Raw genomic sequence first — 24167 nt, 5'->3', positions numbered from 1 at the left:
TCAATTGTCTAGACGCATAAGCAATCACCTTCGTTCGTTGCATTAATACACAACCGAGACCTTGCTTTGATGCGTCACAATAAATCACAAAATCATCATTCCCTTCAGGCAATGACAATATAGGTGCCGTAGTTAGCTTTTTCTTCAATAACTGAAACGCTTTCTCTTGTTCATCATTCCATTCAAATTTCTTCCCTTTATGCGTTAATGCAGTCAAGGGTTTTGCTATTCTGGAAAAGTCTTGGATGAACCTTCTGTAGTAACCAGCTAGTCCTAAAAACTGGCGTATGTGTTTCGGAGTTTTCGGGGTTTCCCACTTTTCAACAGTTTCTATCTTTGCCGGATCCACCTTAATACCTTCTTTGTTCACTATGTGACCGAGGAATTGAACTTCTTCCAACCAAAATGCACACTTTGAAAACTTAGCGTACAATTCTTCCTTCCTCAATACTTCTAACACCTTTCTCAAATGTTCACCGTGTTCTTGGTCATTCTTTGAGTAAATAAGTATGTCATCAATGAAAACAATGACAAACTTGTCAAGGTATGGTCCACACACTCGGTTCGTAAGGTCCATGAACACAGCTGGTGCATTAGTTAAACCAAATGGCATGACCATAAACTCGTAATCACCGTAACGTGTTCTGAAAGCAGTCTTTGGAATATCATCTTCTTTCACCCGCATTTGATGATACCCGGAACGTAAGTCAATCTTTGAATAAACAGACGAGCCTTGTAGTTGATCAAATAAGTCATCGATTCTCGGTAGTGGGTAGCGGTTCTTGATGGTAAGTTTGTTCAACTCTCGGTAGTCGATACACAACCTGAATGTACCATCTTTCTTCTTGACAAACAAAATAGGAGCTCCCCACGGTGATGTGCTTGGTCGAATGAAACCACGCTCTAAAAGTTCTTGTAATTGGCTTTGCAGTTCTTTCATCTCGCTGGGTACGAGTCTGTAAGGAGCACGAGCTATTGGTGCAGCTCCTGGTACAAGATCTATTTGAAATTCAACGGATCGATGTGGGGGTAATCCCGGTAATTCTTTCGGAAATACATCGGGAAATTCTTTTGCAATGGGAACATCATTGATGCTCTTTTCTTCAGTTTGTAATTTTTTGACGTGTGCTAGAACAGCATAGCAACCTTTTCTTATTAGTTTTTGTGCCTTCAAATTACTAATAAGATGTAGCTTCGTGTTGCCCTTTTCTCTGTACACCATTAAGGGTTTTCCTTTTTCTCGTATAATGCGAATTGCATTTTTGTAACAAACGATCTCTGCTTTCACTTCTTTCAACCAGTCCATACCGATTATCACATCAAAACTCCCTAACTCTACAGGTATCAAATCAATCTTAAATGTTTCGCTAACCAGTTTAATTTCTCGATTCCGACAAATATTATCTGCTGAAATTAATTTACCATTTGCTAATTCGAGTAAAAATTTACTATCCAAAGGCGTCAATGGACAACTTAATTTAGCACAAAAATCTCTACTCATATAGCTTCTATCCGCACCCGAATCAAATAAAACGTAAGCAGATTTATTGTCAATAAGAAACGTACCCGTAACAAGCTCCGGGTCTTCCCGTGCCTCTGCCGCATTAATATTGAAAACTCCTCCGCGGCCTTGTCCATTCGTGTTCTCCTGGTTCGGGTAATTTCTAATAATGTGGCCCGGTTTTCCACATTTATAACAAACTACATTGGCATAACTTGCTCCGACACTACTTCCTCCGCCATTACTCATTCCGACACCATTTGTTCCTTTCGTTCTATTAACCCCTGGTCCGTAGACCTCACACTTCGCCGCGATATGACCATTTCTTTTACACTTGTTGCAAAATTTGGTGCAGAACCCCGAGTGATACTTTTCACACCTTTGGCATAGCTGCTTCTGATTGTTGTTTTTGTTGTGGTTATTATTGTTGTTGGGATGATTGTTGTAGTTGTAGTTGTTGTTGTTGTTGTTGTTGTTGTTGTTGTTGTTGTTGTTGTTGTTGTTGTTGTTGTTGTTGTTGTTGTTGTTGTTGTTGTTGTTGTTGTTGTTGTTGTTGTTGTTGTTGTTGTTGTTGTTGTTGTTGTTGGGCCGTTTGTTGTAGTTGCAATTGATGTTGCGATTGTTGGGATAATTGTTGCGATTATTGTTGTAATTGCTGTTGTTGTTGTATTGGTGATTCTTATCACCGTTTTCCTCCCACTTTCTTTTGACTTGCTTCACATTGGCGTCTTCAGCAGTCTGTTCTTTAAATCTTTCTTCAATCTGGTTCACTAGTTTGTGAGCCATTCTACATGCCTGTTGTATGGAGGCGGGCTCGTGTGAACTTATATCTTCTTGGATTCTTTCCGGTAATCCTTTCACAAACGCGTCGATCTTCTCTTCCTCATCTTTGAATGCTCCCGGACACAATAGGCACAATTCTGTGAATCGTCTTTCGTACGTGGTAATATCAAATTCTTGGGTTCGTAACCCTCTAAGTTCTGTCTTGAGCTTATTAACCTCGGTTCTGGGACGGTACTTCTCGTTCATCAAGTGCTTGAATGCTGACCACGGTAGTGCGTACGCATCATCTTGTCCCACTTGCTCTAGATAGGTATTCCACCATGTTAACGCAGAACCTGTGAAGGTATGCGTAGCATACTTCACTTTGTCCTCTTCAGTACACTTACTTATGGCAAACACCGATTCGACCTTCTCGGTCCACCGTTTCAATCCGATCGGTCCTTCGGTTCCATCAAATTCCAAAGGTTTGCAGGCAGTGAATTCTTTGTAGGTGCATCCTACACGATTTCCTGTACTGCCAGATCCAAGGTTATTGTTGGTATGTAGCGCAGCCTGTACTGCGGCTATGTTTGAAGCTAGAAAAGTACGGAATTCCTCTTCATTCATATTCACGGTGTGTCGAGTAGTCGGTGCCATTTCCTTCAAAATAGTCAAATGGAACAAGTTAATCATACAGAATATTAAGAGTAGTTAATAGTATTTCGTAGCATAATATGAACTCATTTATAAAAACTTTTTCTTCATATTAGCGTTTTATAAGTTTAAATTCGGGTAGTACCTACCCGTTAAGTTCATACTTAGTAGCTAATATACAATTCAACTACTACAATTCTATATGAAAAACTGATTGTAATAATATTTCGCGTTCAAACTTTTATACAATATTTTACAAACTTACAATACCGCTTATTTTACATAAAGCATGAAATATAGCACACAATAACTTTGATACAAGATAGTTGTGAAGATAATTCTAGCTAGTACACAAGTCGTTCAGCAAAGGCAATAAAGACACGTAATTCATACGTCCAGAAACAAGTCATGCATTCCGGTTTTACTAGGACTACTTCCCATCCTTGGTCTTGTGGAACATAACCGTTATGGCCGTTGATAAGACAGCGTGTTGTAACGTCGTCAAAGGGACGAGGGTTACGTAATGACCAACAGTCTCGTAATAACCTAAAAACCTCATTTCTTACCCCAATTACTGACTCCGTCACTTGTGGGAACGTTTTGTTTAATAGTTGTAGCCCGATGTTCTTGTTCTCACTTTGGTGAGAAGCGAACATTACTAACCCGTAAGCATAACATGCTTCTTTATGTTGCATGTTAGCCGCTTTTTCTTAATCACGAAGTCCTATATTCGGATATACTGAGTCAAAATAATTTCTTAACCCGTTGCGTAAAATAGCATTTGGGTTCCCCGCAATATATGCGTCAAAGTAAACACATCATAACTTATGGATTTCCCAATATGATATCCCCCATCTTTCGAACGAAAGCCTTTTATAAACCAAGGCATTCTTAGAACGTTCTTCGAATGTCTTACAAACTGATCTCGCCTTAAATAGTTGTGCCGAGGAATTCTGACAGACTCTAGACAAGATTTCATCAATCATGTCTCCGGGTAGGTCTCTTAAAATATTGGGTTGTCTATCCATTTTGTGTTTTTATACTGTAAAATAGACAAGAGTTAGATTCATAAAAAAAAATACTTATTAATACAAGCAATTTTTACATATATCATAAAGCATAAGCATACTATATTACATATATTACACCACACGAATACAACTATCTTATTCCGAATCGCTCGTTTCTTCTTGTTCGGTTTTGGTTCGTTTTGCCAAGTTTCTAGGGATATATGATGTTCCCCTAATACGAGCCGTCGTTGTCCACATTGGTTTAGAAAAACCTGGTGGTTTAGAGGTTCCCGGGTCATTGTTACAACTTAAGGACTTCGGGGGTTGACGATACATATAAAGTTCATCGGGGTTGGAATTAGATTTCTCTATTTTTATGCCCTTTCCCTTATTATTTTCTTTTGCCTTTTTAAATTCAGTTGGGGTAATTTCTATAACATCATCGGAATTCTCGTCGGAATCCGATTCATCGGAGAATTGGTAATCCTCCCAATATTTTGCTTCCTTGGCAGAAACACCATTGACCATAATTAACCTTGGTCGATTGGTTAAGGATTCTCTTTTACTTAACCGTTTTATTATTTCCCCCACCGGTTCTATTTCTTCTTCCGGTTCCGATTCTTCTTCCGGTTCCGATTCTTCTTCCGGTTCCGACTCTTCTTCCGGTTCCTCTTCGGGAACTTTTGAATCAGTCCACGAATCATTCCAATTTACATTTGACTCTTCATTATTATTAGGTGAGTCAATGGGACTTGTTCTAGAGGTAGACATCTATCACATAATATCAAACACGTTAAGAGATTAATATATCACATAATATTCACATGTTAAAAATATATAGTTTCCAACAAAATTTGTTAAGCAATCATTTTTCAAGTAAACACGATCGAAGTCCAGACTCACTAATGCATCCTAACAAACTAGATAAGACACACTAATGCAAAATTCTGGTTCTCTAAGACCAACGCTCGGATACCAACTGAAATGTCCCGTTCTTATTGATTAAAAACGTTCCATATTAATTGATTTCGTTGCGAGGTTTTGACCTCTATATGAGACGTTTTTCAAAGACTGCATTCATTTTTAAAACAAACCATAACCTTTATTTCATAAATAAAGGTTTAAAAAGCTTTACGTAGATTATCAAATAATGATAATCTAAAATATCATGTTTACACACGACCATTACATAATGGTTTACAATACAAATATGTTACATCGAAATCAGTTTCTTGAATGCAGTTTTTACACAATATCATACAAACATGGACTCCAAATCTTGTCCTTATTTTAGTATGCAATAGCGGAAGCTCTTAGTATTCACCTGAGAATAAACATGCTTTAAATGTCAACAAAAATGTTGGTGAGTTATAGGTTTAATCTATATATATCAAATCGTAACAATAGACCACAAGATTTCATATTTCAATACACATCCCATACATAGAGATAAAAATCATTCATATGGTGAACACCTAGTAACCGACATTAACAAGATGCATATATATAAGAATATCCCCATCATTCCGGGACACCCTTCGGATATGATATAAATTTCGAAGTACTAAAGCATCCGGTACTTTGGATGGGGTTTGTTAGGCCCAATAGATCTATCTTTAGGATTCGCGTCAATTAGGGTGTCTGTTCCGTAATTCTTAGATTACCAGACTTAATAAAAAGGGGCATATTCGATTTCGATAATTCAACCATAGAATGTAGTTTCACGTACTTGTGTCTATTTTGTAAATTATTTATAAAACCTGCATGTATTCTCATCCCAAAAATATTAGATTTTAAAAGTGGGACTATAACTCACTTTCATAGATTTTTACTTCGTCGGGAAGTAAGAATTGGCCACTGGTTGATTCACGAACCTATAACAATATATACATATATATCAAAGTATGTTTAAAATATATTTACAACACTTTTAATATATTTTGATGTTTTAAGTTTATTAAGTCAGCTGTCCTCGTTAGTAACCTACAACTAGTTGTCCACAGTTAGATGTATAGAAATAAATCGATAAATATTATCTTGAATCAATCCACGACCCAGTGTATACGTATCTCAGTATTGATCACAACTCAAACTATATATATTTTGGAATCAACCTCAACCCTGTATAGCTAACTCCAACATTCACATATAGAGTGTCTATGGTTGTTCCGAAATATATATAGATGTGTCGACATGATAGGTCGAAACATTGTATACGTGTCTATGGTATCTCAAGATTACATAATATACAATACAAGTTGATTAAGTTATGGTTGGAATAGATTTGTTACCAATTTTCACGTAGCTAAAATGAGAAAAATTATCCAATCTTGTTTTACCCATAACTTCTTCATTTTAAATCCGTTTTGAGTGAATCAAATTGCTATGGTTTCATATTGAACTCTATTTTATGAATCTAAACAGAAAAGTATAGGTTTATAGTCAGAAAAATAAGTTACAAGTCGTTTTTGTAAAGGTAGTCATTTCAGTCGAAAGAACGACGTCTAGATGACCATTTTAGAAAACATACTTCCACTTTGAGTTTAACCATAATTTTTGGATATAGTTTCATGTTCATAATAAAAATCATTTTCTCAAAATTACAACTTTTAAATCAAATTTTATCATAGTTTTTAATTAACTAACCCAAAACAGCCCGCGGTGTTACTACGACGGCGTAAATCCGGTTTTACGGTGTTTTTCGTGTTTCCAGGTTCTAAATCATTAAGTTAGCATATCATATAGATATAGAACATGTGTGTAGTTAATTTTAAAAGTCAAGTTAGAAGGATTAACTTTTGTTTGCGAACAAGTTTAGAATTAACTAAACTATGTTCTAGTGATTACGAGTTTAAACCTTCGAATAAGATAGTTTTATATATATGAATCGAATGATGTTATGAACATCATTACTACCTCAAGTTTAGTAGGTAAACCTACTGGAAGTGACAAGAAATGATCTAGCTTCAAAGGATCTTGGATGGCTTGAAAGTTCTTGAAGTAGGATCATGACACAAAAACAAGTTCAAGTAAGATTTTTACTCGAATTAAGATAGTTTATAGTTATAGAAATTGAATCAAAGTTTGAATATGAATATTACCTTGAATAAGAAAGATAACCTACTGTATATAACAAAGGTTTCTTGATCTTAGATGATTACTTGGAATGGATTAGAAAGCTTGGAAGTAAATTAGTAAACTTGAAGGGATTTTTGAAGTGTTCTTGAAGTGTTCTTCCTATGATGATTATAGCTTGATTCTTGAAGTGATTTTTGATGAAGATGATGATTAACTACTGGAAAAATACGTTCATAATAGTGTGTGTGTGTTGAGAGAGAATTAGAAAGAGAATTGGAAGTGAAATGGAGTGAATGATGAATGGTAATTGGTGAGTGGTGAGTGGGGTTAAAAGGAGTTCTAGTTAGTTGACTAGCTCATGGTAGAAGTTAAAATTGATTATTCATACATGACATAATCAAGAGTGGAATCCCATGCTAGTTCCTATTGGTATATACTCATAGTAAGTACGTTTTGAAGCTGTGTATAATACGGGTAAGAATACGACTAGAATTCTTGATGAAAGAGAAGAATGGAAAAGTAACTGTAACTATTTTCGTTAAGTATGAGTGTTTTGATATATGTCTTGAAGTCTTCCAAAAGTATTTTAATACATCTAAATACACTACTTGTATATACATTTTAACTGAGTCGTTAAGTCATCGTTAGTCGTTACATGTAAGTGTTTTTTTGAAACCTTTAAGTTAACGATCTCAATTAATGTTGTTAACCCATTGTTTATTATATCTAATGAGATGTTAAATTATTATATTATCATGATATTATGATATATTAATATATCTTAATATGATATATATACATTTAAATGTCGTTACAACGATAATCGTTACATATATGTCTCGTTTCGAAATCCTTAAGTTAGTAGTCTTGTTTATATGTATATAACTCATTGTTAATATACTTATGGAGATACTTACTTATCATAATCTCATGTTAACCATATGTATATCCATATATATATATCGTCATGTCATTTTTACAAGTTTTAACGTTCGTGAATCGCCGGTCAACTTGGGTGGTCAATTGTCTATATGAAACATATTTCAATTAATCAAGTCTTAACAAGTTTGATTGCTTAACATGTTGGAAACATTTAATCATGTAAATATCAATCTCAATTAATATATATATAAACATGGAAAAGTTCGGGTCACTACACAATTGTCATTAGAAAAAGAGAGATTCTTCTTCATAACTAGAACTCCTTACATGAACAAAGCCAAGTACAATCAGACTACATCTTACCTAAAACACCACAAAGTTTCAATTAATCCACGATCACCAAAAGTAAGGCGCATACATACAAATACGATTCATTTCATTTCATTCAATAACTAAGCTTTCTTTGGTGATTTAGCCGATTTCGATGGAGATTTAGTAGGTTCCTTTGCAGCTTTTTCATGAGCTTTCTTTGGCAACAGAACTGGATTAATGTTAGGAAGAACACCACCATGCGCAATCGTCACACCAGATAAAAGCTTTCCAAGCTCATCATCATTTCTCACAGCCAACAATACATGCCTTGGTATGATCCTATTCTTCTTGTTGTCTCTAGCAGCATTACCAGCCAACTCTAAAACCTAATCACGATCCCAAAATCACACAAGAACAAATTTCAAAATTCATCTTCATCAACTAACTGATTGTTAGTTGCTGCACAAATTATCATGTAATTTACTTAAACCTACAGTTTTGTTTGAACTTATAACCTAATTTCAAGCAACCAATTACCAAATCCATGTTGTACATATGATCATTTACAATATTGCATAATACCTAATTTCAACTTTGGATCTGAAAATACCTAAATCGAGCTAACCCTAACAAATTCAAACAGATTATCACGAAAATCAAATAATGATATAAATATGTATACGTATACGTATATATGTATATGTATACTAATTATAAAGTTCGACTAAATATATAAGAAATGAACCAGAATTAAACAACGTTAAAAAAAACCCTAATTTTCGCCAATACCTCAGCAGCAGGGTACTCGAGAACGGCAGCGAGGTAAACAGGAGCTCCTGTACCGACGCGCTTAGCGTACCGACCGACCTTAAGATACCGGCCGATTCTACCAACCGGAAATTGAAGGCCGGCTTTGACGGACCGAGTGACAGGTTTTTTTTTTGGACCGCCTGCTTTCCTTCCGGCAACACCTTTTTTAAACTTTCCGCCGGCATCCATAGTAACAGATGAATTAAACTTTTATTAAATCTGGAGGAATTATCAAATTTTGGGATTAATTTGAATATTGAAGAAGATGACATAATTACGCTACTCGTCCTTGTAGTTTAATGACCTTTTTACCCTCACATGCTCTGCACGTGATAGGGGGTAACGGCAGGTTTTGACAGAAATTAGACGGAGGGACGAGGGATGTACCCTTTTAATAGTTTAGGGACGAGGAGTGCACAAAAAAAAGAAAAATGACAAGGAGTCAAAATCGATGTAAAGTTCAGGGACGAGGAATGAAATTTTTTCTAAGTTAAACTAGCACCAAAAGTAGATTTTTGCGAAATAGTTAAAATATAGTTGTTCTACTATTTTTAGGACAACAACTTACTTTGAGACAACGCGCAATTCTTCCTTTTGTTGTAATTGCAAATAGTTGAAATGCAGCTTTGCAAGCTTAAGTAGTGAGCCATGTGTTGAACATTCTTTTTCATAGTTCAACAAATAAAGCCTTGCCTCCAACATTGGCATCCCTTTATGGTACGGTCTCCTTAATGACTGTTTAACCTGTCGTGCAATATCACCTTCTAAAGTGTCAACAATATTCTTAAGTTGAGTTTCAGCGAATGTGACCGCTTCATCTAATATTGATTCTCCTCATAATCTCATTTGTGCAGCTTCATATAAACTTAACATACCCTTCACATCGGTAGTAATGTAACTCTTGAATGTACCAGAGCTAGCATCCTTGAATTTGTTAAACACATCTTCAATATTTGAATACATTCATAGTTACTATTATATATTTAATAAGAAAAATGTCACATTAAAATATTAGATGAAAAGAAGTACCCTTAGTCCCTTACCACAAGGCAATTTGAAACCAAGGTGTCGAAAAATTTGAAAGTTTGTTGAAATAGTATACAGATCTAATTCAACATAATCTTGCAAGTTAAACCCCTTAAAAAGGTTGTCAAGCTGGCTTTTAATCTCTTCCAAAAACATATATGTCAAACCAATACGGTGCGTTGAATAGATCAAACTCAATTTGTTATTTGAATCCATTGATGGATCTACTATCAATCTTCTCAAATCTTCTTTTGACTCCTCCATGGATTTGGTATAGCGTTTAAATTCCTAAGAAACAAACAATGTATTAATTGTACAATATTAAAAAAAGAACAAACCGAAGCACTTTTGTTGTGTGCCACGTAATATTACTTATATGCTTAGTCTTACCGAATCATTCAAAGAGAAGTCTAGGAAGTAATCACCCAACACAGTGCCGGATCTAGGATTTATACTCAGTGGTGTCACTAATTAAAAATTAAATTTTTTTTACTACACAACTTATTTGAAATAAGTCATCTAGTAAAAAATAAAAGCTTTTTTAAAACTATTAATACGTTATTATTATGGAAAAACACTTCATCTTAATATTTTTATTTAAAAATTTAAATAATATCATTGAAAGTATAGATTCTCTAATCTATATCTATATATAGAATATAAAATAGGGTTGCTGCATTTTTACGGAATTTAGAGGTTATATAAATATAAAAATACATTAATACTTGAAAATATTCCGTTCTGTTGTGATGCAGTTAATGTGAATGACAATAATGTCTATAAGTACTGTGTCAACTACTTCATTTATTGGAGTCAAAATATGTACAGTAAATTATGTATTATAAATACCCCATCAAATGTAATCATAAGGATACACTTGAATAAAAATATCACTCATATCTTTCTTATCTAATACTACATATAGTAATCTAATATCAAGAATCAAGCCAATAAAGGTAGTTATATACTGCTATATTATAACACGTTATCAGCACGAAGTGCTCCGTATAATCAAGGTTTATCTAAGCAAGCACAAATCACTAATCAAGGTAATAATAAAAAAATTCTTTAACGATATCTTGTATTGTTTATTAGTTATGTAAATATTATTATCATCATAACTAACATTTGTATTTATGTTATATATGGTCGGTTATACCGCCTGAATTATATTTCTGTAATCTAACTATTATTAACTTCACTAACATTTATATTTATGTTATATATGGTCGGTTATACCGCCTGAATTATATTTCTGTAATCTAACTATTATTAACTTCACTAACATTTATATTTATGTTATATATGGTCGGTTATACCGCCTGAACTATATTTCTGTAATCTAACTATTATTAACTTCACTAACATTTATATTTATGTTATACATGGTCGGTTATACCGCATGAATTAAATTTTTGTAATCTAACTCTTATTAACTTCACTAACATTTATATTTATGTTATCTAACATTTATAATTACTTATGCAATTAATCATTATTTATTTATGCATAATATGTTTATTCTCTTAATCTTCATATTTATACTAAACGTATTTATACTAAATGTATTTTATAGTAATCATATTTATACTAATAAAATTCTTTTATTAAAATTCTTTTAATACAACGGCAACATAACGATCGTTAACATTAATTAACAACGTTACAACGGTCATATATACATAACGGTTGTTAACGTCGATTGACGACGTTACAACGACTATATTTTTCAAATATAAATTAAACATCCCCGTTTTCACATTTTCACAAATCAATCTTCATTTTCTCAAATTACTACTCTCAAATTTTTTTAAAAAGATGATTAACTCAAGGATGATTTTTCATACTGTATTGGTCATAATAGCTATCATCCTTGTTGCTTGTACACCACTAGATGAACCTATATTTTATCCTTCCCTTATGGTTTTATTATTTGTAATCATACCATTATTCCTTTGTTTGCTACTTATGAATCTAAACTAATTCTAATTTCATGTCGTTATTTGTCTATTAAAAAAAAATTGATTATGATTTATGTTGTTCATCTTTCTGAAAATAGAAAATGTCAAACTTATTAAAGCTTGAGTTTGATGCCTTAGACGTATCGGGAACAAACTACACATCATGGGTCATGGACGTAGAAATAAATCTTGGATCACTGGGTATTCTAGAAACTTTAAAAGAAAACAATACTTGTTCCGATCAAGATAAATTAAAAACAATTGCTTTTATTCGCAAACATATTGATACCACCTTAAAACATATGTTTCTCACTATCAAAGATCCACATGTTTTATGGAAAAGTATCAAGAGTAGATTCGATAATCAAAAGGAAATATTACTTCCAGCTGCGAGGGAAGAATGGAGAAATCTAAGGTTCCAAGATTTCAAAAAGGTAAGTGAATACAGCTCGGCCATGTTCAAGATTCGTTCAAAGCTTCAATTCTGTGGTCAAGAAATAAGTGATGCTGATATGATGGAGAAAACTTTCTCCACAATGCATTCTGCAAACATAATTGTGCAAGAAAATTTAAGATTGCAGAATTATAAAACTGTTTCCAAACTTCAAACTTATCTCTTAGTTGCAGAAGTTAATAAAGAATTACTGATGAAAAATCAAGAATCTCGTCCTACCGGTGCGCTAGCATTTTCTGAAGCTAATGCTATTAACAATAATAATAATAATAAAAGAAATGTACATGGACGAGGGCGTGGACAAGGTCGTAGCCATATTGGCCAAAACATCATCATGGAAATTATCATAACAATAATAAAAAGCATAACTATGTTCGAAATCACCCTTATGGTAATGGTCGTGGTGGTGGTCGTGGTCGTGGTGGTCGTGGTCGTGGACAAAGAAATAATAATCCACAAAATTATAAAATCCAAACACCATACAATCCCACAAATCACAATGTTGAAGAAGGCTCTTCAAAGAATGTTGAAGATTCTTGTTACCGATGTGGTAAAATTGGCCACTGGTCTAAAAACTGCCGAACAAATCAGCATTCTGTTAATCGGTATCAAGAATCCCTAAAGGAAAAAGGAAAAGAAGCAAATCTTGTGGATGACCTTGATACAAAAATCACTGAGCCAACTTGTGACTACTTTAATGAATAAATTTCTAATATCTATATATATATAGATATCCTATTATATGTTCCCGTTAAATAAATGGTTGTAGATTTTCAATCTACACCATATCTAGTTTACTACATATTTCCTTATTATGTGCTATCGTTTGTAACATGTTTTGAATGTAATATATTGATGAATTATGTACTTATTATTTGTTTCTCATATTTTTTTTGAAGTTCATGATGTATACTGCTGGAGTAAAAAATCAGTCAAATGGTGGAGATATTTGTATTGCAGACAGTGGTGCCACTCACCCCATACTCAAATCTAAAAAATATTTCACAGACTTGAAAGCAACGGAAGGAACTATACATACTATATCAGGTCCTGTGGACTTAATAAAAGGAATGGGAAAGGCAAAATTCATGTTACCAAATGGTGCGAATTTTCTGATAAATAATGCCTTATTTTCTCCCATGTCGAAGAGAAATTTGTTAAGTTTCTCTGACATATACCAAAATGGATATGATTATCAGTCAGTGACAACAGAAAATGAAAAATATTTAAGTATCACTGATAAGAATCGTGTAATTGAAAAACTACCAAGACTTCATTCTGATTTACATTATACACATATAAATGTACCTGAAGTAAATGTGGTAGTTAAAGAAAAATCATGTGATCCTGTAATGATCAGTTTGTGGCATGAGAGATTAGATCACCCAGGTTCAACAATGATGAAAAGAATAATACAAAATACACATGGACATCCATTGGCGGATCAAAGGATCCCTCATGATGCACTTATCCCATGTACATCATGCTCACTTGGAAAGTTAATAATAAGACCATCACCTCTTAAGGTTGAAAAAGAATCACCAATGTTTCTTGAAATAATTCAAGGTGATATATGTGGACCAATTCATCCGTCATGTGAACCATTTAGATATTTCATGGTTCTAATAGACGCATCTAGTAGATGGTCTCATGTTTGTCTATTATCAAGTCGAAATGTGACATTTGCAAAATTTCTTGCTCAAATTATTAAATTAAAAGCACATTTCCCTGATTATACTATTAAAAGGGTGAGACTAGATAATGCCGGTAAGTTTACATCTCAAGCATTTAATAATTGTTACATGTCTATTGGGATTGTTGTTGAACATCCTGTTGCCCATGTGCATACACAAAATGGTTTAGCTGAATCATTAATTAAACGATTGCAGCTAATAGCTAGACCATTGATAATGAGAACAAAACTCCCAGTATCTGTATGGGGTCATGCAATATTGCATGCTGCATCATTGATTTGCATTAGACCAAGTGCAAGTCATACATATTCTCCCATGCAACTTGTTTTTGGCCATCAGCCAAATATTTTCCACCTTAGAACATTTGGTTGTGCGGTTTATGTCCCTATCGCACCGCCACAACACACTAAAATGGGTCCTCAAAGAAGGATGGGAATATATATTGGATATGAAACATCTTCAATAATAAAATATATTGAACCCATGACGGGTGATGTTTTTACAGCACGTTTTGTTGATTGTCACTTTAATGAAACATTGTTCCCTAGATTAGGGGGAGAAATGAAAAATAAAGAAAATGATATTTCATGGTGTGAACCACAATTAATGTATCTTGATCCTCGCACAAAAGAATGCGAGACTGAAGTTCACAAAATAATGCATATGCAAGAACTTGCGAATAAATTGCTCGATGCATTTACAGATACAAAAAGGGTGACTAAATCATATATACTAGCAGCAAATGCCCCTGCTCGAATTGAAATTCCAAAAGCTGACAATAAAGTCACTCTGGAGTCTTTGCCACGCCAGAAACGTGGGAGACCAATTGGTTCCAAAGACAAAAATCCTCGAAAAAGAAAATCAGCTGATAATGAGGTAAAAGAAAGTGTTCAAGAAGAACCACAAATCAATACTCCTTCTGCAGAGGAGATTAATGATGTAAATATGGAAATTGCAATCAATTATGCACACTCAAAAATAATATGGAACCGAAATGAAATGAAAAATCTTGATGAGAAATTTTCATATAATGTTGCATATGACATCATGAATGATGATGATGATCCAGAACCAAAATCTATCATTGAATGTCAAAATAGACATGACTGGGATCAATGGAAAGGAGCAATACGAGCTGAATTTGAATCACTCAATAAAAGAAAAGTTTTCAGATCTATTGTTCTCACACCTAAAGATGTGAAACCTGTGGGGTATAAATGGATTTTTGTGCGAAAAAGAAATGAGAAAAATGAAGTTACAAGATATAAAGCCAGACTTGTAGCTCAAGGTTTTTCTCAAAGACCAGGAATTGATTATGAGGAAACTTATTCTCCTGTTATGGATGCAATTACTTTTAGATATTTAATCAGCCTTGCCGTTTCTAAAAATTTAGAAATGCATCTCATGAATGTTGTTACTGCTTATCTATATGGATCACTTGATAGTGATATATATATGATACCCGAAGGATTTAAGGTATCAGAAGCATCAAATGAAAAACCCAAGGAAATGTATTCGATTAAATTACAAAGATCTTTATATGGGTTGAAACAATCGGGACGTATGTGGTATAACCGATTGAGTGATTACTTGATAAGCAAAGGGTATACAAATAACCTTATTTGCCCTTGTATTTTCATTAAGAAAACAACATCCGGATATGTGATTATAGCTGTTTATGTCGATGATCTTAACATCATAGGGACAAATAAAGAGATCAATGAAGCCATTCAACTTCTAAAGAAAGAATTTGAAATGAAAGATCTTGAAAAAACCAAGTATTGCCTTGGTTTGCAAATTGAGCATATGCCTAATGGTTTACTTGTACATCAAACCACTTATACCGAAAAGGTTTTAAAATGTTTCAATATGGACAAGGCAAAACCATTAAGTACTCCTATAGTTGTTAGATCACTCAATGTTGACACTGATCCATTTGGTCCCCGTGAAGAACATGAAGATGTTCTTGGTTCAGAAGTTCCATATCTTAGTGCAATTGGAGCTCTTATGTATCTTACAAATTGTACAAGACCTGACATTTCTTTTGAAGTTAATTTGTTAGCAAGATTCAGCTCAGCTCCTACCAAAAGACACTGGAATGGGATCAAACACATATTTCGATACCTTCGAGGAACTACTGATTTAGGATTATTTTATTCTAACAATTCAAAATAAAATTTAGTTGGTTATGCAGATGCAGGTTATTTATCTGATCCACATAATGCTAAATCTCAAACTGGATATGTATTCCTAAATGGAGGTACCGCAATTTCATGGCGTTCTCAAAAACAAACACTTGTTGCAACATCATCAAATCATGCTGAAGTGATTGCATTACATGAAGCTATTCGAGAATGTGTTTGGTTGAGATCAATGACACAACTCATCATTTATTCTTGTGGGCTATATCGCGATAAAAGTCCAACAACTATCTATGAAGACAATGCAGCTTGCATAGCACAGATGAAAGAAGGGTATATCAAAAGTGATCGAACAAAGCATATACCTCCCAGATTCTTTTCATATACTCAAAATCTTATTAAGGACAACCAGATTGAAATGAGATATGTTCAATCCAGCAACAACTCTGCTGATCTTTTCACCAAAGCACTTCCAACTGCTATTTTCAGAAAATACGTTCACAATATTGACATGAGGCATGTTCAAAAGATGTAACAACTGAGGCAATGTCTATTTGAGGGGGAGTCAACTATATGCTGCACTCTTTTTCCCTTAGCTAAAGTTTTTATCCCACTGGGTTTTTCTTTGGCCAAGGTTTTTAACGAGGCAGTAATTTATAGTCGATATCCGATCTAATAAAATTGTCATTCAAGGGGGAGTGTTGTGATGCAGTTAATGTGAATGACAATAATGTCTATAAGTACTGTGTCAACTACTACATTTATTGGAGTCAAAATATGTACAGTAAATTATGTATTATAAATACCCTATCAAATGTAATCATAAGGATACACTTGAATAAAAATATCACTCATATCTTTCTTATCTAATACTCCATATAGTAATCTAATATCAAGAATCAAGCCAATAAAGGTAGTTATATACTGCTATATTATAACACGTTCCCGTATTTACTACTCCTATAACTTACTATATTATATTATAAGTTGAAGGTTCAAAATAAACTTTTCACTAATATGAAGGGTAGTAGATGTAAAGTTTTAATAAATGCCAATAGAATGGTACGTCACTTCTTCCCCAACCCTTCTTCCCCAAGTACTGTGTATATTTTTTCACCATTGACAAACACAATACCTTTAATTATGTTCTTTTTCTTTTATTTTCAATTGTAAACTTAAGTTAACTGAACTCATAACCTGATGCACCATAAACTTTGATGCCCTGTGCCGTCGAGCTCTTTTCACTGGTGTCACTAGTTAAAACCCCCAAATTTTTTTCACTAGACCGCGTATTTCACTGGTAGCACGTGCTACCGGTCGGGACTATATATATCCGCCCTTGACCCCACACCGAAGGAGGAAAATTCGCTAGCGGACGTATTGAGTCCATGGTGGTTTTGAAATTTGAATGAAGCGCGCCAAATGCTTCAACTTCTTCCATTAATTCTTAAAGTAGTAAAGTTTTTGGTATGTTGATTGAAGATGTTTGGATTAATAGAACAATGTTATGGGTATTTATAGAACATGCACTCTTTGTGCTATTCTAGTTTATTACACAATTTCTTTTTATAGTTTTCGTGAAAATTCACATTTCTGGCGTGTTTCCTTAAACGAAATTTTGATTACTTAATTAATCATCCAGTCGTGGAAATGAATAGGTGTGTTAAAATAGTAATGTTTTTCTAGTTTATTCTAGAATTAATTAAATATAGTTAGTAGATTATTAATTAGAAGAAACTAGAATTAGCTAGTAAATATTAGATACTTAAGAAGTATTAACTAGAAGATAGGAGAATATGTAGAACTTACTAGAGGGAGTTGATCACCGACATTTGAAGCCTATAAATAGGCCAAGATGTATTTCAAATCAAATGTACTCAACACACAAACAAATCAACAATTCTCAATAAAGATTCAAACTTTCTAAATACCAAGTCTTCATATTTCTTTTACTAAACATCCCCTCATAAATTTAAATCAATATTAATCAACTACTAATTAATCTAAACTAAAACTACAACAATTCTAACAAGTGGTATCAAGAGCCATATTAGGCGTTATTCGAGTACACCATGATTACCGTTGGTGCGTACAATATTCCTGTCCCCATCTTTGATGCCGACAACTATGATTTTTGGAGTATCCGAATGAAGACATATTTTCAAGCACAAAGCTTGTGGGATATTGTCGAAGTTGGGTTCACAACTCCAAAAGACGTCGGAACTCTGTCCGTGGAAGAACAGGAAAAATACAACAAAAATGTAGTCAGAAATGTTGTTGCTCTAGGCTACATTCAACAAGCCTTGACACCATCTATCTTTCCACGGATCATGGGAGCTACGACAGCTAAAGAGGCGTGGAAGATCCTTCAAGAAGAATTTCAAGGAAATGTCAAGGTGAGATCCGTCAAACTACTAACTCTAAGACGTGATTTTGAAAACTTAAACATGAAAGAGATCGAGATGGTAAAAGATTACTATTCTAGAATTAAAGAAATAGTAAATCAAATGAGAGCCTATGGAGATTCTATAACTGATAAAAGGATCGTAGAAAAAATACTTATTAGTATGACTGAAAAATACGATCATGTCATTAATGCTATCGAAGAGTCGAAAGACATCGAGACTCTGTCGGTACCAGAATTAATTGGCTCTCTTGAAGCATACGAGGCTAGACTGAGTCAGCGTAATGAAAACTCACTCGAAAGTATGTAACATCCCGCCTTTTTTCGTTTACTTTTCTGTTTAATGATTTAAATTCCGTTATATGTTTATGACATCCCTCGTTAATACGCGTTTTAAAAATATCTCGTTTAGGTAATTCACGCACCCGCAACCAAACTCGAGGGACTAGTTTCGCCAAAGTGCCAAGGAGGTGACTAGCTTTTGACTAGTCAACCCCACCTCCCATCTTTTTCATTTCATTTCTCTTTTCTTTCATTACTTCCTTATTTTCTTTCAAATCTCCATTACAAGAATCATCATCTAATTCCAATCGAGCAAGCTTCAATCAAAACAAATTACATATTTGGAATCCTTGCAACTTCCTCTTCGATTCCATACTGATTTCATTACATTTGGGTAACTTTCTAAAATCACTAGATTTTGTGTTCTTGATGTTTTTAACTTATAAAGTTGTTAATTAGTGTCTATGGCTCAAGTCTAACATGAATATATGATTTATATGTTCGATCTTGTTATTTTTGATAACTAGCATGAACTTGAAAGTTTGGTGTGTTTGATTGGTGATTTGATTGCTTAAATGTTGTTAAATGTTATAAATGCATGTATTAAATGTGTTCCTAACATCACTAGCTTCAATTTGATGTGTAGGTTGTTTTAGAAAACTTCATAAACATGATTACCAATATTGATACAACCTATTTGTTTAGGTCAAGACTAGCATTGTTCTTTGTTCACGTTACTTGTCGAAGTACTTATTACTCGTGCACTCAAGGTGAGATCATAGTCCCACTTTTACTCTTTTGAACTTACATTTGGGATGAGCAAACATAAACGTTTCTTTTTACTAAGTGAACACAAGTACATGAAAACAAACATTCTACATACGAGTTTGAACAAAAATCCTCAATTCGATTATCATTAGTTACACTTGCCGGGTGTAAGCGAGAACTTATGTTATATGGCCATATGGGTTTGACAAACCCTCATTCAAACGGTTCGCTACCATTTACGAATGAAATATAATTTCGAGAAACAGTGTATGTTCTAACACTATTGTGATGGGGTTCTATGGAAGGGATGTTAAGCATTGATAATTGGGTGCTCGTGAAACAAACTTTTGGAATGTATTACTATTATATCAATGTTACAAATCTTGTGGTTCACTTGTACTTACTTACTTAAACCTATGATTTCACCAACGTTTTCGTTGACAGATTTCTATGTTTTTCTCAGGTCCTTGAACGTTTTGTGATACATGCTTCCGCTCATTACTTTTGATACTTGCTTGGATGTCGAGTATATACATGCATACATGGAGCATCTTTTGGCTACTTTTAAATCGTGTCGCATAGATTTCAATTGTACTTATAACTTTGTAACGTAACTTTTGGATGAACGATTTTTGTAAACGTGGGAACAAATCTTAACTTTTGAAATGAATGCGACATATTTTTGGTCAAACGTTATTTAAAGACTTATGACCACGTAATGGGACCTAAGTAGTTGGCGCTGTCAAACATGATTTGGTCGGGTCGCTACAGATGGTATCAGAGCATTGGTTGTAGGGATTTAGAGTTCATTGGTGTCAACCCCGAGTCATAGGGTACATTAGTGAGTCTAGACTACAACCGGCATATAGACTTGAAGTAGGAATTACTTGACTACTTGTGCATTTATACTCGAACGTTTCTACTCATATCTACTCTTATTTCATCTTAATCTCACGTTGTTTAATTTGATTGACACGCCACCTTGACTTAGTGAAATAATGTCGAATGCACATATGAATTAGGGTAATATAATTTCCGGGATTATATTACGGTGACTCATATGAACGTTCCGACATTATGGCATAAAGAATTTAAGGCGAGTCAAGGAAATTTTTTCCCTCTATCCTTATTCCATATCATGATTAGTATTATTGAAAATACTAATCAACGGTATTCTTGTGTTTTGAAGGAACAATGCCTCCTCGTCGTGTGCCACGCCATGAGACTCCCGAACAAGCTCTACAACGAATGATAGCCACCGCCGTGGATGCGGCCATGGCCGGTCACTCCTCCAACAACAACAATAACAACAACCACAACAACAACAATCAAGGAGCCGGTAACTCAAGCGAGGGGTGCTCCTATAAAGCCTTCATGGGGTGTAAACCTCATACTTTTGATGGGACCGGGGGACCGGTTACTCTCACTCAATGGTTCGAACAAACGGAGGCCGTCTTTAGCATAAGCGGTTGTCGGGACCAAGATAAGGTCAAATACCCCACTCACACTTTCGCCGGTGTCGCCCTCACATGGTGGAACACCTATGTACAATCGGTGGGTACCGATGAAGCTCACGCCCTCTCTTGGGCCGACCTAAGGGAAAAGATGATCGTCGAATATTTCCCTCGTGTAGAATCCCGAAGGCTCGAACAAGAGCTAAGAACTTTGAAATCGGTCGGAAACGATCTCAAGGCTTATAATCAACGATTTTCCGAACTAGCCTTGATGTGCCCAAACCTTGTGAACCCCGAAGCTTTAAGGGTTGAACTTTATATGGAAAGTCTTCCAAAGAGCATCAAACACGGGGTAATGTCATCCAAACCCACTAATCATCAAGAAGCTTTGAAAATGGCCCGCAAGTTGATAGAAACGGTGGACAAAATTGTAGTGCCGGCACCTAGAGCCGAGGATAAATCGGGTAACAACAAAAGAAAATGGGAATCCCCTCAATCAAGCAACAACAATTTTGCCAAGAAGCCTTTCACCTCCGACGGCAAGAAGGGTTATGCCAGAAACCTACCTCTTTGCAACAAATGCAACAAACATCACTTTGGTGAATGTGGCAAGCTAATTTGCCATCGGTGCCAAGGAGTTGGTCATAAGGCCAATGAGTGTAAAAGTGTCGCCCCCATCGCTCGAAAGGGGCCCAATGCACCAAAAACGGGCACTTGTTACGAATGTGGTCAAACGGGCCATTATAGAAATGCATGCCCGAAGAAGAAAGATAACCTCAATACGCGCGGCCAAGCTTTCAACATCAACACCGAGGAAGCCCGAGATGACAATGAATTAGTCACGGGTACGTTTCTTCTCAACAACACTTATGTTACTTGTTTATTCGATTCGGGTGCCGATAAATGTTGTGTATCCAAGCCTTTGATTCATTCTTTTAGCACTCCACCACTCCCACTAGATATCACTTATACCATTGAAGTGGCCAACGGGAAACTATTGAGTGCCGACACATATTACCGGGGGTGTACGTTAAACATTTTGGGTAATGAGTTTGAAATTGACTTGATACCCATGGAACTAGGAAGCTTCGATGTAATAATCGGTATGAATTGGCTAGCCAAAACGAAATATCACATCCTTTGTGATCTTAACGCAATCCGGATTCCTATCGAGAATGGTGAACCTTTGATTGTTTATGGCGATAAGAGTTGCACCGGACTCAACCTCGTGTCATGCATTAAAGTTAGAAAACTGCTCCGTAAGGGTTGTTTTGCGATCCTTGCTCACGTTAAGAAAGTCGAGTCCGATGAGAAGCGCATAGATGATGTGCCAATTGTTAGTGACTATTCCGATGTATTTCCCGATGAATTGCAGGGTCTTCCACCTCACCGACCGGTTGAATTCCAAATCGATCTTATTCCAGGAGCTGCACCCATAGCACGTGCACCATATAGACTCGCTCCATCCGAAATGCAAGAATTGCAAAGTGTGACGATCGCTCCAAATCCATATGGACGAACACATCATTCATCGATTTCATTGCGAGGTATTTGACCTCTATATGATACGTTTTGTAAACATTGCATTCTTTTGAAAAGGCACACCATAAATGAATATTTAAATCAAAGGTTTTCAACATCTGATGATTTCTACATATAGACAATCACCGTAAATAATAGTTTACAATAGTAATTCCATTGACAATGCAGTCAAAATAAGATACATGGTGATGATTTGGTGAATGCAACGTTTCCTTGATAAATATGCCATGTAAGACTCCATGCACATAGCTTGTCTAACATATAAGCAAACAGCGGAAGACTTCTAGGGAACCTGAGAATAAACATGCTAACAAGTGTCAACACAAAGGTTGGTGAGTTCATAATTTTAGTGTTTCGCATAATCTGTATATAAAGGTGGATCACAAGATTTCAGTTGTTTCATCCGAAACGTTTATCAAAATATTCTACAAAATTGAGCACCCTGGTAACTAAACTTAACGTATATATAATTTATACCCTTTGTATAATCATCTTAATAATACACGCAAACCAACGTGTACGCTTCTCAAATAGCATACGTCCGTTAAAAGGCTAGTGCTCTAGCTCAGACGGGGATATCAAGCCCTATGGATCCATAATCAACTACTCGCGCCCACCAGTTCTTATAACTGGCAGTTACTAGTTACCAAAGCTAAGGGATTTTCGGTTCAAACTCAATGTAGAATTTAGTATGTACTTGTATCCATTGCGTTTAAAATAAAGTGCATGTATTCTCAGCCCAAAAATATAGATTGCAAAAGCAATTAAAAAGGGAGCAAATGAAACTCACCATAGCAGCACATAAAGTTGTTCATCGTAATATGGCCGAAACTCGAAATATCAAATAATCGTAGATCTCAACCTAGAGAACATATGTTGGTCAATAAATGTCTATCAAGCTAGGTCATGTCATAGTGTATCATAATCCTAATGCTCGAGATCGACATACAAAAGTTATCCAAAGTCGTTTCAAAAAGTCAATTTTGACAGTTGTTTAACAAAATGAGACGTACCTTATATAAGGATTCATTTACTCGGTTGGTAATATTCAAAAATCCAATTTATCAATCTCGTAAACAAGTTGTTTAAATCTTAATTGCAGATTCAAAAGCAATTTCAATTAACGTCAATCATAATTCAGTTGATCATATCTTTTAATCCGTTCATCGAAACTATTCGATATCTAAATGAAAAGTCATTGATTTTTCGCCAGCTTTCCAAAAACATGCATATCATATACCTTTTACCAGTAATATATGTATTTAATTCGTGATTCATCATAAACTGTTTAATGACGAAATTTTGCATACGAGCATGCATAAATATATATACTCGAGCACTAGACATGGATACACTATTAGTATATAAAAGATAAAATATAAATGCTTACGTATCAATATTGTGATTCAATATTGCAGAAAAGTACGTAGAC

The 24167-nt window shown here is 34.8% G+C and overlaps 1 protein-coding gene and 1 pseudogene across 1 annotated transcript; both read right to left on the bottom strand.

Moving 5' to 3' along the window:
• Positions 1-17726, bottom strand: part of LOC139858581 (germacrene A synthase short form-like) — a 49348-nt pseudogene extending 31622 nt beyond the window's left edge.
• On the bottom strand, positions 8302-9206 carry LOC139858571 (probable histone H2A.1). The gene is made up of 2 exons (XM_071847413.1): positions 8989-9206; positions 8302-8585 (listed from the first exon to the last, which is right to left on the bottom strand). The coding sequence occupies exons 1-2, from the start codon at positions 9196-9198 to the stop codon at positions 8340-8342; spliced, it is 456 nt and encodes a 151-aa protein (XP_071703514.1). The 5' UTR covers positions 9199-9206; the 3' UTR covers positions 8302-8339.
• Positions 17727-24167: the final 6441 nt, after the last annotated feature.

This window comes from Rutidosis leptorrhynchoides, chromosome 1, assembly GCF_046630445.1.
Source record: "Rutidosis leptorrhynchoides isolate AG116_Rl617_1_P2 chromosome 1, CSIRO_AGI_Rlap_v1, whole genome shotgun sequence".
NCBI lineage: Eukaryota > Viridiplantae > Streptophyta > Magnoliopsida > Asterales > Asteraceae > Rutidosis > Rutidosis leptorrhynchoides.
This window is presented reverse-complemented; position numbering and strand designations above follow the sequence as displayed.

Excerpts from the sequence above, each read along its gene's own strand:
- LOC139858571 (XM_071847413.1), bottom strand. The coding sequence starts at position 9,198 with ATGGATGCCGGCGGAAAGTTTAAAAAAGGTGTTGCCGGAAGGAAAGCA. Across the intron at positions 8,586-8,988 it reads TCGAGTACCCTGCTGCTGAG|GTTTTAGAGTTGGCTGGTAA; the intron begins GTATTGGCGAAA and ends GATCGTGATTAG.